Below are 18,102 nucleotides of genomic sequence, written 5' to 3'. Positions count from 1 at the left end.
GCTCTAAGATCTCGAAGCGGTTACAAACATTTGATTATGTGCCTGTGTTCATAACGTTGTTTCGGTATACGACTCGAAATGAGAAGGTAAACAAACAGGACAATGGAACATATTGGTGTATTGAACTAGAGATGTCAACTTAAAATCTTCAGACACTGAGAGGAAGATACATCTTTTTCAGAAGAAAGGAACTTTATTTTAACTTCCTCTGCATTGTTCCAGTGTCTAACTGAAGACGTTGTGAGTCAATACAGCTGTAGATATAGATGTTAGTTGTATAGGTGCCGTTTGAAGAGAACAGTGTGTTGAACAGTGATGTAAATGTCAGTGGACTATAGCATTTACACAGCATCCAACCTGGCAGACTCAACTGGAATCTCTCCATCTACTCATAGTCTTTATCAATATATTGATCCTCACACACTGAAGCACAATCCTACTATGCCCTCCGACGTACCATCAAACAGGCAAAGCGCTAAGATTGAATCGTACTACACCGGCTCCGACGCTCGTCTTATGTGGCAAGGCTTGCAAACTATTACAGACTACAAAGGGAAGCTCAGTCGCGAGCTGCCCAGTGACCCAAGCCTACCAGACGAGCTAAATCACTTCTATTCTCGCTTCGAGGCAAGCAACACTGAGGCATGCATGGAAGTATCAGCTGTGTGATGACGCTCTCCGTAGCCGACGTGAGTAAGACCTTTAAACAGGTCAACATTCACAAGGCTGCGGGGCCAGACGGAATACCAGGACGTGTGCTCCGGGCATGTGCTGACCAACTGGCAGGTGTCTTCACAGACATTTTCAACATGTCCCTGATTGAGTCTGTAATACCAACATGTTTCAAGCAGACCACCATAGTCCCTGTCCCCAAGAACACAAAGGAAATCTGCCTAAATGACTACAGACCCGTAGCACTCACATCCGTAGCCATGAAGTGCTTTGAAAGGCTGGTAATGGCTCACATCAACACCATTATTCCAGAAACCCTAGACCCAATCCAATTTGCATCCCGCCCAAACAGATCCACAGATGATGCAATCTCTATTGCACTCCACACTGCCCTTTACCACCTGGACAAAAGGAACACCTATGTGAGAATGCTATTCATTGACTACAGCTCAGCGTTCAACACCATAGTGCCCTCAAAGCTCATCACTAAGCTAAGGATCCTGGGACTAAACACCTCCCTCTGCAACTGGATACTGGACTTCCTGACGGCCCGCCCCCAGGTGGTGAGGGTAGGTAGCAACACATCTGCCACGCTGATCCTCAACACTGGGGCTCCCCCAGCGGTGTGTGCTCAGTCCCCTCCTGTACTCCCTGTTCACCTACGACTACATGGCCAGGCACAACTCCAACATCATTAAGTTTGCAGACGACTCAACAGTGGTAGGCCTGATCACCAACAACGACGAGCCTATAGGGAGGATGTCAGAGTCCTGGCCGGTGGTGCCAGAACAACAACCTATCCCTCAACGTAACCAAGACTAAGGAGATGATTGGAAAAGGAGGACCGAGCACACCCCCATTCTCATGGACGGGGCTGTAGTGGAGCAGGTTGAGAGCTTCAAGTTCCTTGGTGTCCACATCAACAACAAACTAGAATGGTCCAAACACACCAAGACAGTCGTGAAGAAGGCATGACAAAGCACTTTTCCCCTCAGGAAACTAAAAAGACGTGGCATGGGTCCTCAGATCCTCAAAAGGTTCTACAGCTGCAACATCGAGAGCTGGTTGCATCCCTGCCTGGTACGGCAACTGCTCGGCCTCCGACCGACCGCAAGGCACTACAGAAGGTAGGGGGCCTCTACACCAGGCGGTGTCAGAGGAAGGCCCTAAAAATTGTCGAAGACCCCAGCCACCACAGTCATAGACTGTTCTCTCTAGTCTAGAACCAAAAGGCTTCTCAACTGCTTTTACCCCCAAGCCATAAGACTCCTGAACAGGTAATCAAATGGTTACCGGGCTTTTGGCACCCCCCCCCAATCCCTCTTTTAAGCTGCTGCTACTCTCTGTTCATCATATATGCATAGTCACTTTAACCATACCTACATGTACATACTACCTCAATTAGCCCGACTAACCGGTGCCTGTATATAGCCTCGCTACAGTTATAGCCTTGCTACTGTTATTTTTCACTGTCTTTCTACTGTTGTTTTTTTTATTTCTTTACTTATCTATTGTTAACCTAATACCTATTTTTTTACTTAAAAATTGCACTGTTGGTTAGGGCCTGTAAGTAAGCACTTCACTGTAAGGTCTACCTACACCTGTTGTGTTCGGCGCACGTGACAAATAAACTTTAATTTGATATGGAATCGCACACACACAGCAACCCCCCCCAGCCTCACACACACAGCAACCCCCCCAGCCCCACACACACAGCAACCCCATCAGCCCCACACACACAGCAACCCCGCCCAGCAACCCCCCCAGCCTCACACACACAGCAACCCCCCAGCCCCACACACACAGCAACCCCCCCAGCCCCACACACACAGCAATCCCCCCCAGCCCCACACACACAGCAACCCCTCCCAGCCCCACACACACAGCAACCCCACCAGCCCCACACACACAGCAACCCCACCAGCCCCACACACACACACCCTATCACTCTGATCGTTTGTCACTTGCCCTAAGCAGACCTCTGTTGTTATGACAGCTGAATGCCATTATCAGCATGTCCCCATATCACCTCCCCGTTCGCTAGAAAGTTAAATAACTAAATATCAAATCAAAATCAAATCAAATCAAATTTTATTTGTCACATACACATGGTTAGCAGATGTTAATGCGAGTGTAGCGAAATGCTTGTGCTTCTAGTTCTGACAATGCAGTAATAACAAGTAATCTAACTAACAATTCCAAAACTACTGTCTTGTACACAGTGTAAGGGGATAAAGAATATGTACATGAGGATATATGAATGAGTGATGGTACAGAGCAGCATAGGCAAGATACAGTAGATGGTATCGGGTACAGTATGTACAAATGAGATGAGTATGTAAACAAAGTGGCATAGTATAGTATAAAGTGGCTAGTGATACATGTATTACATAAGGATACCGTCGATGATATAGAGTACAGTATATACGTATGCATATGAGATGAATAATGTAGGGTAAGTAACATTTATATAAGGTAGCATTGTTTAAAGTGGCTAGTGATATATTTACATCATTTCCCATCAATTCCCATTATTAAAGTGGCTGGAGTTGAGTCAGTGTCAGTGTGTTGGCAGCAGCCACTCAGTGTTAGTGGTGGCTGTTTAACAGTCTGATGGCCTTGAGATAGAAGCTGTTTTTCAGTCTCTCGGTCCCAGCTTTGATGCACCTGTACTGACCTCGCCTTCTGGATGATAGCGGGGTGAACAGGCAGTGGCTCGGGTGGTTGATGTCCTTGATGATCTTTATGGCCTTCCTGTGACATCGGGTGGTGTAGGTGTCCTGGAGGGCAGGTAGTTTGCCCCCGGTGATGCGTTGTGCAGACCTCACTACCCTCTGGAGAGCCTTACGGTTGAGGGCGGTGCAGTTGCCATACCAGGCGGTGATACAGCCCGCCAGGATGCTCTCGATTGTGCATCTGTAGAAGTTTGTGAGTGCTTTTGGTGACAAGCCAAATTTCTTCAGCCTCCTGAGGTTGAAGAGGCGCTGCTGCGCCTTCTTCACGATGCTATCTGTGTGAGTGGACCAATTCAGTTTGTCTGTGATGTGTATGCCGAGGAACTTAAAACTTGCTACCCTATCCACTACTGTTCCATCGATGTGGATAGGGGGGTGTTCCCTCTGCTGTTTCCTGAAGTCCACAATCATCTCCTTAGTTTTGTTGACGTTGAGTGTGAGGTTGTTTTCCTGACACCACACTCCGAGGGCCCTCACCTCCTCCCTGTAGGCCGTCTCATCGTTGTTGGTAATCAAGCCTACCACTGTTGTGTCGTCCGCAAACTTGATGATTGAGTTGGAGGCGTGCGTGGCCACGCAGTCGTGGGTGAACAGGGAGTACAGGAGAGGGCTCAGAACGCAACCTTGTGGGGCCCCAGTGTTGAGGATCAGCGGGGAGGAGATGTTGTTGCCTACCCTCACCACCTGGGGGCGGCCCGTCAGGAAGTCCAGTACCCAGTTGCACAGGGCGGGGTCGAGACCCAGGGTCTCGAGCTTGATGACGAGCTTGGAGGGTACTATGGTGTTGAATGCCGAGCTGTAGTCGATGAACAGCATTCTCACATAGGTATTCCTCTTGTCCAGATGGGTTAGGGCAGTGTGCAGTGTGGTTGAGATTGCATCGTCTGTGGACCTATTTGGGCGGTAAGCAAATTGGAGTGGGTCTAGGGTGTCAGGTAGGGTGGAGGTGATATGGTCCTTGACTAGTCTCTCAAAGCACTTCATGATGACGGATGTGAGTGCTACGGGGCGGTAGTCATTTAGCTCAGTTACCTTAGCTTTCTTGGGAACAGGAACAATGGTGGCCCTCTTGAAGCATGTGGGAACAGCAGACTGGTATAGGGATTGATTGAATATGTCCGTAAACACACCGGCCAGCTGGTCTGCGCATGCTCTGAGGGCGCGGCTGGGGATGCCATCTGGGCCTGCAGCCTTGCGAGGGTTAACACGTTTAAATGTCTTACTCACCTCGGCTGCAGTGAAGGAGAGACCGCATGTTTTCGTTGCAGGCCGTGTCAGTGGCACTGTATTGTCCTCAAAGCGGGCAAAAAAGTTATTTAGTCTGCCTGGGAGCAAGACATCCTGGTCCGTGACTGGGCTGGGTTTCTTCCTGTAGTCCGTGATTGACTGTAGACCCTGCCACATGCCTCTTGTGTCTGAGCCGTTGAATTGAGATTCTACTTTGTCTCTGTACTGGCGCTTAGCTTGTTTGATAGCCTTGCGGAGGGAATAGCTGCACTGTTTGTATTCGGTCATGTTACCAGACACCTTGCCCTGATTAAAAGCAGTGGTTCGCGCTTTCAGTTTCACACGAATGCTGCCATCAATCCACGGTTTCTGGTTAGGGAATGTTTTAATCGTTGCTATGGGAACGACATCTTCAACGCACGTTCTAATGAACTCGCACACTGAATCAGCGTATTCGTCAATGTTGTTATCTGACGCAATACGAAACATCTCCCAGTCCACGTGATGGAAGCAGTCTTGGAGTGTGGAGTCAGCTTGGTCGGACCAGCGTTGGACAGACCTCAGCGTGGGAGCCTCTTGTTTTAGTTTCTGTCTGTAGGCAGGGATCAACAAAATGGAGTCGTGGTCAGCTTTTCCGAAAGGGGGGCGGGGCAGGGCCTTATATGCGTCGCGGAAGTTAGAGTAACAATGGTCCAAGGTCTTTCCTCCCCTGGTTGCGCAATCGATATGCTGATAAAATTTGGGGAGTCTTGTTTTCAGATTAGCCTTGTTAAAATCCCCAGCTACAATGAATGCAGCCTCCGGATAAATTGTTTCCAGTTTGCAGAGAGTTAAATAAAGTTTGTTCAGAGCCATCGATGTGTCTGCTTGGGGGGGGATATATACGGCTGTGATTATAATCGAAGAGAATTCTCTTGGTAGATAATGCGGTCTACATTTGATTGTGAGGAATTCTAAATCAGGTGAACAGAAGGATTTGAGTTCCTGTATGTTTCTTTCATCGCACCATGTCACGTTAGTCATAAGGCATACGCCCCCGCCCCTCTTTTTACCAGAAAGATGTTTTTTCCTGTCTGCGCGATGCGTGGAGAAACCTGTTGGCTGCACCGCTTCGGATAGCGTCTCTCCAGTAAGCCACGTTTCCGTGAAGCAAAGAACGTTAGTCTCTGATGTCCCTCTGGAATGCTACCCTTGCTCGGATTTCATCAACCTTGTTGTCAAGAGACTGGACATTGGCAAGAAGAATGCTAGGGAGTGGTGCGCGCTGTGCCCGTCTCCGGAGTCTGACCAGAAGACCGCCTCGTTTCCCTCTCTTTCGGAGTCGTTTTTTTGGGTCGCTGCATAGGATCCACTCCGTTGTCCTGTTTGTAAGGCAGAACACAGGATCCGCGTCGCGAAAAACATATTCTTGGTCGTACTGATGGTGAGTTGATGCTGATCTTATATTCAGTAGTTCTTCTCGACTGTATGTAATGAAACCTAAGATGACCTGGGGTACTAATGTAAGAAATAACACGTAAAAAAACAAAAAACTGCATAGTTTCCTAGGAACGCGAAGCGAGGCGGCCATCTCTGTCGGCGCCGGAAGTAGAAAACCTAAATATGCTAGCTAGATAGCGACAACGTGTATCTGTGAGCTCAAGCGAAGGTGAGAGGATGTATCAGCTGACCTCCCTGTTTACCCCCTTTGTCTGATAGCCGCCAGAGGCAAACGGAGGATCTTATCACAACAGAGTAGTATGTATTCCACAACGCAGGCCTGTGTTTGTCTGTCCGCAGGGAGAGCAGTGCAACGTCGTGCCTGATAACGTGGATGACATTGTGGCTGATATCGCCCAGGAGGAGAAAGAGGAAGGTCTGTGTCTCTCTTTATCTCTCTCTCCCCTCTGCGTCCCTGTATCTCCCCAACTCTGCCAACAAAGGTTGTAACAGAGGAGCGATAAGCAAGAGAGAGGAGAAAGGCATGTCTCTCGCTCTCTCTCATTCTCCCTCTGCCCATCTCCAGGAGTGTGAAATTAGAACCAGAGCTTGAGAAACAGTTGAATTAGTTAACCCAGTATAATCGTCCTCCATGTTGCCGCTCTCTCTCTCTCTCTCTCTCTCTCTCTCTCTCTGTCTCTCTCTCTGTCTCTCTCTCTCTCTCTCTCTCTCTCTCTCTCTCTCTCTCTCTCTCTCTCTCTCTCTCTCTCTCTCTCTCTCTCTCTCTCTCTCTCTCTCTCTCTCTCTCTCTCTCTCTCTCTCTCTCTCGGGAATGCTGCACAGATGGAATCGTAAGCAGATTTGATCAGTAGTGGCATTTTCAATAAATCAGTAATTCTGCATTTGAGATTGTTCCGATTTGAACTTTCACTCCTTAACATGTCCCAGGAACAGAGATGTTTGATTTGAGTCAGATCAGTGTTTCAATAGCACATCACTTAGTGAATAGGGGCTTAGGCACTCAACACACACCTGAGGAAACACATAACTAGTTATGACTTTGAACGTTTGTGTTTGTGCCCTTCATTTGATTAATGTCCTTCTCCTCCCTCTCTATCTCTCTCTCTCTTTCTCTCTCGCTCTCACTCTTTCTCTAAACCCTCCCCTCCTCTGCCACCCTTTCTCTCCCTCCATCCCTCTCTCTGTCTTGCTGTCTCTCTTGTTCCCATTTTCCCTCCCTCCAGACGACACTCCAGAGACATGCATCTACTCCAACTGGTCTCCCTGGTCAGCCTGCAGCTCAGCCACCTGTGACAAGGGCAAGAGGATGAGACAGAGGATGCTGAAGGCCCAGCTGGACCTCAGTGTACCCTGTCCTCACACCCAGGACTTTGAGCCCTGCATGGGGCCCGGCTGCAGCGACGAGGGTCAGTATGTTGGATGTACTAGGCAGCTCATGAGACATGGCGGGGTTTCGACCAAAGGTTAACCTCAGATTTACAAGCTGATATATTAACCACCCCCATTACCACCCCCGTTACACAAATGTATATTGACATGAACTCATATAGTGCAATACAATCTAGGATACAATCTGGAAATGTGTATTTCTTGTTGCTGTCTTGGTGTATAAACACCCATCTAAAAACAAACTTCAACATCCGACCAAGTCCCTGAGCTCTAGGAGCTTTATTAGTGTGGACGTCATCTTTGTTAGCATTTCATAGGTTATTGTAAAGAGTCAAGACAGGGAAAGGTAAAATCTGGTTTACTGTAGGTCTTTATTGGTGTTGGGTCATCGATTAAGCCCCCAGCTCATTTGTAGCTCAGCCAATAAAGTTGTAGCAGCATAGAGGTGAGAGGGACACTGTGTTTCTGAGACAAGCCTATAAAATGTGTATTGGGCTAAAGCTGCTGGGAGGCCACAGTGGATACTAAGGCTTTATTAAAAGACATATAACAAGTTATGAGAATATACACAGGGGGCATCACGTCTTTGCTGCTTGCAGTGAAAGACTAATGAATAATAAAATAGGCTTGGGATGTGTGTGTGTGTGTGTGTGTGGTGGGGGGGTGTAAGGGTCCCGTACACACACACATGGGCTCTTATTCGGGGCTCTTATTCATGATATGCTTATTAATAATGATTCATTAATGATTTGCTCATCTTATTAATGATGAGCTGCTTTATTGAGCAGAATTGAATGAGTCTTTCAGTCTGGAGAGGGAGGGTTTTAGATATAAATCCATGTGAGTCTCACCCAGAACGACTCATATCCTCCCTCCCTCCCTCCCACCTTAACATAATGCAACAACAGCAGGGGGTTGTTTTTAATGAGGAGAAACATTTCTGTTGCATAAATGTGTTCACAGCTCATGCATTTTCAAAGCTCTTGGGTAACACTGTAGGTACAGGCGTACTGGTACAAGCTCTTGGGTAACACTGTGGGTACAGGCGTACTGGTACAAGCTTTTGGGTAACACTGTGGGTACAGGCATACTGGTACAAGCTTTTGGGTAACACTGTGGGTACAGGTGTACTGTTACAAGCTTTTGGGTAACACTGTGGGTACAGGCATACTGGTACAAGCTTTTGGGTAACACTGTGGGTACAGGCATACTGGTACAAGCTCTTGGGTAACACTGTGGGTACAGGCATACTGGTACAAGCTTTTGGGTAACACTGTGGGTACAGGCGTACTGTTACAAGCTTTTGGGTAACACTGTGGGTACAGGCATACTGGTACAAGCTCTTGGGTAACACTGTGGGTACAGGCATACTGGTACAAGCTCTTGTAATGGCCATGAGCTGACATGGATGCTCATAGACTCCTACTGTCTTATTATGATAAATGAAACTAACAGAAGGTCCCATGATGTAGATGCATTATACACTGGGTGATTATATAAAGTATGATGTGGCTACTAACACTGTAACGACATTAAAATCTTGAATGCAACTCAAATGCCATATCTGACTGTGACCTTCTGCACTTTGCCCCCGACCTCTCAGAAGGGTCCACCTGTACGATGTCAGAGTGGATCACCTGGTCTCCGTGTAGCATGTCATGTGGGATGGGCCTGCGGTCCAGGGAACGCTACGTCAAGCAGTTCCCTGACGATGGCTCTGTGTGTACCTTGCCTACTGAGGAGAACGAGAAGTGTATTGTGAACGAGGAATGCAGTGAGTAGCTTTAACCCCTGAAATCAATGGTTCACAAAGTCATTATCACAAACATTGCTGCATTTACCAAAGTTTTAGTTTTTAATCAGGTGAACAAACATTTTCCGAGGTATAGGAAACTTTTGATTAATCTGTGTATGCATTTTTCATACAAACAAATCTATGTATTTCTATGCTGTAGATAAATGAGGCTCATTGTGTGCATCAATTCACAGTGGAAGAGCATCTGCTAAATTATTCAAATGTACTGTTCAAACTATTAGGATGATGTATAATTATGCCTGATTACAGGACAAAGTAATACATATGTGGATTAAGTTCTGTCTCTCCCATTGAACACACCCACTCCCCTTCTTATTCGCTCCTCCTCTTCCCTTCCCCCTCTCCGCCTTTTCCCCTCTTAACTGTCTGATCCCCCCTCTCCCTCTCTTTAGCCCCCAACAGTTGTCTGGTGACAGAGTGGGGTGAGTGGGACTCCTGCAGTGCCACCTGTGGGCTGGGCATGAAGAGAAGGGAACGCATGGTGAAGATGCCTCCCCCGGACGGCTCCATCTGTGGGGCTGAGGTGCTGGAGGTGGAGAAGTGCATGATGCCAGAGTGTCGTGAGTAACACACACACGCACTCACACATACGCACTCACACACACACATACTCACACGCACGCACTCACACTCACACAGATAAGCATGAGCAGGCTTATACAAACAAACATACACATGCACACACACGCTCATCTGTACACACACCTGTACACTTACACACACCACAACAAATGCCAACTGCATGAAATCAGATAGACACTGTGTGTGACACTGATTCTGTGTGTGCACAGACACCATTCCCTGTATGCTGTCTCCGTGGTCTGACTGGAGTGACTGCAGTGTTACGTGTGGGAAGGGCATGCGGACGAGGCAGCGCGTGCTCAAGTCTCCTGTGGAGCTGGGAGAGTGTATAGAGGACCTGGATCAGGTGGAGAAGTGCATGCTGCCAGAGTGTCGTAAGGAACACACCCACACACACACACACACACACTGGAGCGAACCTACTTTATTCATGTGTGGACACACCAACTAAAACAGTACTGCACATATGTAATTCATGATAATGCTGATTAGTATCTTCATTGTGCAACCTAACATCCATCTGCTTATAATACTCTCCCTATCATATCCAAATGCATACACACTTAAAAGACACTTGGCTTGTTAGGGTGTACACATCTGGTTGACATCTGCGTTAGGAGTGCCCATAGACTCATCTCCAGCCCAAACTCTCCCAGATAGGTTTATCATGGGAATACCCTGGTGGGTTATTAGCTGGTTTATATGAGAGGGAACAGCTTCCTCAAGCTGCTCCTCCATTGGAAACCAGAAGTGCCCATGTGCTCTTACATTTAAGCCTGACTTAATCGGTTATATACAGTTAAAGTCGGAAGTTTACATACACCTAGGATGGAGTCATTAAAACTCGTTTTTCAACCACTCCACAAATTTCTTGTTAACAAACTATAGTTTTGGCAAGTCGGTTAGGACATCTACCTTGTGCATGACACAAGTAGATTTTCCAACAGTTGTTTACAGACAGATTATTTCACTTATAATTCACTGTATCACAATTCCAGTGGGTTTACATACACTAAGTGCCTTTAAACAGCTTGGAAAATTCCAGAAAATGATGTCATGGCTTTAGAACCTTCTGATAGGCTAATTGACATAATTTGAGTCAATTGAAGGTGTACCTGTGGATGTATTTCAAGGCCTACATTCATGGGAAAATCAAAATAAATTAGCCAAGACCTCAGAAAAAAAATGGTAGACCTCCACAAGTCTGGTTCATCCTTGGGAGCAATTTCCAAACGCTTGAAGGTATCACGTTCATCTGTACAAAGACTAGTATGTAAGTATAAACATCATGGGACCACGCAGCCATCCTTCCGCTCAGGAAGGAGACGTATTCTGTCTCCTAGAGATGAGCGTTCTTTGGTGCGAAAAGTGCAAATCAATCCCAGAACAACAGCAAAGGACCTTGTGAAGATGCTGGAGGAAACAGGTACAAAAGTATCTATATCCACAGTAAAACCAGTCCTCTATCAACATAACCTGAAAGTCCACTCAGGAAGGAAAAAGCCACTGCTCCAAAACCGCCATAAAAAAAAGCCAGACTACGGTTTGCAACTGCAAATGGGGACAACGATCGTACTTTTGGGAGTCCTCTGGTCTGATGAAACAAAAATAGAACTGTTTGGCCATAATGACCATCATTATATTTGGAGGAAAAAGGGGGAGGCTTGCAAGCCGAAGAACATCATCCCATCCATGAAATATGGGGGTGGCAGCATCATGTTGTGGATGGTGCTTTGCTGCAGGAGAGACTGGTGCACTTCACACAATAGATGTCATCATGAGGTAGGAAAATTACATGGATATATAGAAGCAGCATCTCTAGACATCAGTCAGGAAGATAAAGCTTGGTCGCAAATGGGTCTTCCAAATCGACAAGGACCCCAAGCATACTTGCAAAATGTTCTATGCACAACAAAGTCAAGGTATTTGAGTGACCATCAGAAAACCCTGACCTCAATCCTATAGAAAATGTGTGGGCAGAACTGAAAATGTGTTTGTGAGCAAGGAGGCCTACAGACCCAACTCAGTTACACCAGCTCTGTCAGGAGGAATGGGCCAAAATTCACCCAACTTATAGTGGGAAGCTTGTGGAAGGCTACCCAAAACATTTGACCCAAGTAAAACAATTTAAAGGCAATGCTACCAAATACTAATTGAGTGTATATAAACTTCTGACCCACTGGGAATTTGATGAAAGAAATAAAAGCTGAAATAAATCATTCTCTCAACTATTATTCTGACATTTCACACTCTTAAAATATTGTGGTGATCCTAACTTACCTGAGACAGGGAATTAATACTTGGATTAAATGTCAGAAATGTAAATAACTGAATTTAAATGTATTTGGCTAAGGTGTATGTAAACTTCCGACTTCAACTGTATATTCTAGTCAGGTACGGGACTGGCAGACACATTACCATAGGAAAATACTCTCTTTCTCCTCTCCTTTCTCCTGTTCCCTAGAAAATGAGGGAGCTAATTTAAGGGCTGTATTGTGAAGAAAGGGATTAAAAGGCAGAAATAACCAGCTTTAACTTCGGCACACATGTCATTGTATTAGGGTGAAAAAGCTTGTTAACTGGTCTTCCCTCAGTCTTAGTGAGGGGATAAAGCTGGCCGTATAATTCTGGCCAGCCCTAATCATCCTTGCAGTTCTTTAAGAATGTTCCCGTTATGGACATAAGTCAGAGAATTTGTTTCCAGGGGATTCATATTGTGTTATGTTTAGAATAAGGAACACTAATGCAAAGTCATGAGGTGTATCTACAAGCTTTCTTCCCATATTAACTCTTCACCTTTCTTACTACACCCTATCCCCCTCTTCATTATCTCCCATCCCCCCTCTCTTCTGTCTCTCTTACTCCCTCTCTCTCTCTCTCTCTCTCTGTACAGCGACAGACTGTATGGTGTCAGAGTGGACGGAGTGGTCTGAGTGTAACAAATCCTGTGGTAAAGGTCACATGATAAGGACACGCATAGTGAAGCTGGAGCCCCAGTTCGGAGGGGACTCGTGTCCCGAGACAGTACAGAGGAAGAAGTGTAAGATCAGGAAGTGTAACCGCGATGATGGCCAGGGCCAGGTCAACAGCGACGAGAAGAAACGACGCAAGGAGGCGAGGGAGAAGAGGAGGAGCAAACAGGGGGGTCCACAGGGGGAGGAGACCATGTCACCTGCTGAACACCCAGGTTGGTGGGACTCATTATCACCACCATAACCATTGTAAGCAGCAGTGTTATAGTCATTATCATTTGCATCATCATCAACTATGTAATCATCATCACTGTCATCACATTAAGCTAATTTAGTAAGCTAAATTATAGAGTGTGGATACATGCACACAATAATGTGATTATTGTGGATAGTCAGGTTAATATAATAGTTTGATTAAAATGTTTACATGCAATGCAAGAAGAAGGATTTCCCTAATAACTCTGTTTACATGGACACTTCTGAAATCAGGCTACCTGATGTTCTACCACGGCGAACATGTTATTTGTGAGAAGCATATTTGATTCTGAGTTGGGACATATAAAGTTTGTATGTGAAAACTACTTCTAAGACATGTACATTCAGTTGTTCCGAACACACTTTACTCGCTCTAAAGAGGGAGGCACTCGGCTGGTGCTATCACATTCACAGATCAAATACACCGCTGGCACGCCGATTAAGGTGTTTACATGTCCTAATAATGACTTATTTCTTTTGACATTACCCCGATTAAGATGAGCAGAGGAATTTGTTTACATGACTATTGAATATTCTGCCAACTGCCATAACCAGTTTAATATTGCATATGTGTTCATATTGCATTAGTGTGCATGTAAATGTACTAATAGAAAACTAAATCACAGTCAGGTTTGATAGTCAGTATCTTCAATATGATCATTGCTATTCTTTAACATGGAACAATTTTCAACGAAATTGTATAAACTCTCTCTCTCCTTCTCATCAGGTTGTAAGATGAGGCCGTGGTCCAGCTGGACGGACTGTACCAAGCTGTGTGGCGGGGGGATCCAGGAGCGGCTCATGACAGCCAAAAAGAGGCTTAAGAGCGCCCAGCTCCCCAGCTGCAAGGACAGGAAGGAGATCCGAGCGTGTAACGTGTACCCCTGCTAGATGGACCAAGGTGGGCAGGACGGGGATGGGATGGGTACGGAGTGGGTGGAGGTTGCCCATAAACACTGGTGTGAGCTCAGTTGTTTTCCCCTCTGACAGTTCAGGTTAGGATTGGGGATTGTAAACTGATCCTAGATCTGTGCCTATGGGCAAGTTGGTTATGGGACGGAGCGTGAGGTGGCATAGTGTCACTCAATGATCCAATGCACTCTGTTTAGGGCTGGCAAGGACCTTAATCTCTCTTGGTTTAATCCAGGGTTGAGTCTGAAGATTCTAGATTGGGAGTTGAAGATTCTAGATTGGGGAAGGTACACTGGTTCTGTATATACCTCTAGTCAGAGGTTGGAAAGTGTTTGGCAAATTCTGAAATGATCCATCCTTCCAGGTCAATGGTCATGGGTTATTTTACAAGAAGGAAGGAAGGAATTCCCTTGGTCTCTTCTCGAGCCTAAAACAAACAGCCATTTTGAGAGAGGATCTAGGCTAGGCTTCCCCAAATAACGCCTAGCCTATGATGAACCTGACTGATTTCCCTCTGTGTGTACAATAAACTAGCTCTGTTACATATAGAATTCTTCTGCAAGATTACTGTAAACTTGTTGTGGTATAATATTCTTGAATAATGATAATGATGAAAACACCAATTGATTTAATAAGCGATAGTACTGTTAGGCTATATCCTGTAGTATCCTCTTTGGCAGTGTATATTATCCCAGAACTTAAAGCACAGTTACCCAGCCATTCCAGCATTTTTATAATCCTTCAGAAAAAAAAACATGTTTCTAGGATCAAGAAATCTCCTGTATGACTTTTTACTCAGCTGTACTACTGTTCATGTAGACACACCGCAACGGAAATCTCTATGATTTTGTGCATTGTTATTATAAGATCATTTTTATTTTTTTTGCTGTGGATTTTTTGATAACAATATCACCCAAGAGTCTTACCCAAGTCTTGTGTAGGTGTTTTTTACATGTCTTTATGTGTCTTTTTCCTCTGCTCCTCTAACATATTCATATTTTGGAATATATCACCTTTACAATAAAAGTAAATGTTAGAAATTGTCATATGGATGTTTATTTTTGTTTGAATAGCATTTAAATTGAGGTAAATGTTTGCACACAATACATAAACCAATGCATTTCATACTCTTGGCCACTAGATGGAGACTATAAGCTGATTAGAAGTGAGTTCTTTTTGGTTTGACAGGTGGAGTCAGTACACCAGTAGGTGCCATCTAAGCCTGTGCTATTTCAATACACTTTGGTCATACATAGTACTGTAACAGCATACTTGATTATCATGACTCATTTTTCTCAACCCATAACCAGAGACATGTGAGTGTCTAGGCAGGGAGCTGCATAAGCAGCACTGTAACACTGGTCTGCAGAAGGGTGCGCTTCCCGGTGATGCAGTACATACACACATTGACCAAACGGTGGCAGAAGATACCTATTTAGTGTTGAGCCTTGAAGTGTTGAGGGTTTTATTATTTTTTGCCTTCGGGCAACACTGTGATTAGTGCTGATTGTGTGTAAAAGGTCCACATATTAAGCCACTTCACTCTGTCAGAAATGTATGGAAATCCAACATCAGTCTCATACAGTGAGACATGTGCCTCGTCCCATCAACGTTTGGACCTAGACACAGTCATGAGGGCCATGTTCAGTATCCAAACATTAGGAAACGCTGTAGATAGAAATGTCATGAGTAGAGCTGATATGATTCCTTATTCTACATGTCAGAGAGGCATGTTTGTTCTACATGCTATATTTCTACATGCTATCTGAAAGTTGTACAACGATGTGCCTTGCTGAATGCACCCAGGTTGCTCATAGTCTGAGCTCATCTTCGAAAGATATTCACAGTGACACAATTAGGGACAGTTAGTTGCCAGCTTTGCTCATTAAAGCAACATGCTTTGGTTTCAATTTGTGTCTCCATTAAGTAGTATTTCACTTAAACCAAGCAGAGTAAAGAGAGGGGAAATAATTGAACAGAGATGTCATGCACTGGTGGCCATCTTGAGGAACATATTCAAATTAGTCTGACTCGACCTTTGACAGTCTGAGGGATATGATGGTGTCCTATGGGTGGTGGAATTCAGAGGGAAAAGGTGAATAATGCAACACAAACACACTTTACAATGATATACACAATGCCATAACAACCACACATTAGGTTCACACTGCAGCTTTGGGAGATTTCCAACATGAATTGTCAAGGTGATATCTGCTGTAATATACATTAAATATCCATGGTGGTAGTGGCTAAATGGGAGAAGAGAGATGTGAGATAAAGAGTTGCATAAGATCGTTGATGCTGGTGATGTGTGTGTGCGAGTGTGAGTGAGTGAGAATGCAGCACACGGCGACTCGCCTCAAAGCGCTCCCCCCGGGGCCTCATCAGGCGTTGTTTTTTGCATTCACTGTTGCCACAGCAACCACTCACAGCAGATCATAAGCAGCTCTCCAGGACTCGCCACTGCGGGCCTATTTGAAACGTTGCCCACAATAAATAGGGGCGGTGCTACAGCTTTACACACACAGACTGGGGGCAGTGCAGTGGTCGACTGTGTGGGAGTGTTCCAGAGTACCCATAAGGCATCCATCAACATGAACTGTCTCTTCTCTGACAGAGGGCTGGCTTTCTGGCTTCTCTCCACCTTCTCTCCCTGTTGGCAACAAGGCAGGATAGGTGGGCTCAAAATAGATGTGATGTCTACCTCTCTATCACAGACTGCCTTTAGGCTACTGCTGGTGAGATCTCAAGTTGACTGATGAAAAACTTTGAGTCCAGTGAGAAGTATTTATTCGGTATGTTAAGTGCTCTGTGATATAAACATTGATAAAGCCACTAGTAGGAAAAACCTTGTTTGTGCTGCAATGGCACTGCATAATGTATGGTGAGACTATACATTCCTCTGCATTCCTTTGCATTGAAATGTGCATTGACTGTGCATAGTGTGAAGTTGGCATGAATAGTTTTACATGTATTAACAGTAGAGAGACTGAAACTGTCATGTGGAAATGGAGCTGGAAGAAACAAAATAGTAAATCTGCCCTAACATCATGATGCTGTACTGTAATTGATGACTTATGGTGATATATCATCACAGAGTAATCTAAAACATTCATTATGAGACATTTAATATAAAATACATATCTTCCCCGGGGACTTTTGGTGTTATTTGAATCATTATTGAGCACATTGAGATTCAGGTAATAAAGTGTTTCGGTCCTGCATTTGTTTTCTTTATCTTTCCCAAAAACAAATCTACATAAACCCAACACTTGCTTTAAAACACAGCAGGTGGCTGCTCGTACATATGGAGCTTGTACACTTGCTTGTACAATTCCTCATATGGAGTCAGTCAGAAAATGTCAAAAGCCCTAGAGCTGAAAGAAATGACTGTTGCTATAGGAGCTGTGATTTTATTTAACTACCACACAAAGCGGAACCTAGGAGATAAGCAATGGAATTCCAATTTGTTCAATCGCATTATGCAAATGTTGCATGCTTTCAGTGAATATTAATGTGAAAACGAATTTATGACCAAACATGGCTATTCTTATTGGGTACTTGTATGAGCTCTGGTCCAATATATCAAATGACTGGAAACCTAATATTACGGGTATTTTACAGTATAAGCACCTTACACCCTCTCATTTGGCAAACGTGCCTTTCTTTCATTCTCATGTAATGGGTGTCTGAATTCTCTTTTTAGCTGCAGTGATCAGAATGGCTTGAGCTGCAGAAGCAGGGCATGGAAAGGGTTAACCACCTACACATCTCAGTCTAGCGTGGCTAAAAGGATAGATGTGTCTCTGAGATAATTGCCCTGTGATGTGCCTGACACTCAAATCATCCCAGCTGCTGACAGACTGCTGACAGACTGCTGACAGACTGCTGACAGACTGCTGACAGACTGCAAGACGAAAGAGAAAGAAAGAAAAGGAGAAGAAAATAACAATAACTTGATTTTAAATTTTTCAAACTGCATTGGGAAATACAGCAGCTCCTTCCTTCCTTCCCTGGCCAGTCTCTCTATCCGTCTGGACAAGGAGTCAGAGGAAATCTAAGATTTCATAAACCAGGCTAGTAAAAATCAATATGAAGACCA

The 18,102-nt window shown here is 45.0% G+C and overlaps 1 protein-coding gene across 2 annotated transcripts in view; it reads left to right on the top strand.

Moving 5' to 3' along the window:
- LOC110506631 (spondin-1) overlaps positions 1-15,044 on the top strand; it is a 141,417-nt gene extending 126,373 nt beyond the window's left edge. For both annotated transcript variants that reach the window (XM_036963481.1, XM_036963482.1), the window contains exons 10-16: positions 6,414-6,489; positions 7,298-7,480; positions 9,067-9,237; positions 9,672-9,839; positions 10,071-10,235; positions 12,755-13,048; positions 13,816-15,044. In XM_036963481.1, the coding sequence (XP_036819376.1) occupies positions 6,414-6,489; positions 7,298-7,480; positions 9,067-9,237; positions 9,672-9,839; positions 10,071-10,235; positions 12,755-13,048; positions 13,816-13,979 (1,221 nt within the window). In that variant the 3' untranslated portion in view covers positions 13,980-15,044. The remainder of the gene's footprint in view (positions 1-6,413; positions 6,490-7,297; positions 7,481-9,066; positions 9,238-9,671; positions 9,840-10,070; positions 10,236-12,754; positions 13,049-13,815) is intronic.
- The last annotated feature ends 3,058 nt before the right edge of the window (positions 15,045-18,102 follow it).

The sequence above is a fragment of the Oncorhynchus mykiss genome, chromosome 26, assembly GCF_013265735.2.
Source record: "Oncorhynchus mykiss isolate Arlee chromosome 26, USDA_OmykA_1.1, whole genome shotgun sequence".
Taxonomy (NCBI): domain Eukaryota; kingdom Metazoa; phylum Chordata; class Actinopteri; order Salmoniformes; family Salmonidae; genus Oncorhynchus; species Oncorhynchus mykiss.
Note: the sequence above shows the minus strand (reverse complement) of the source record. Positions and strands in the feature narration are given on the sequence as shown.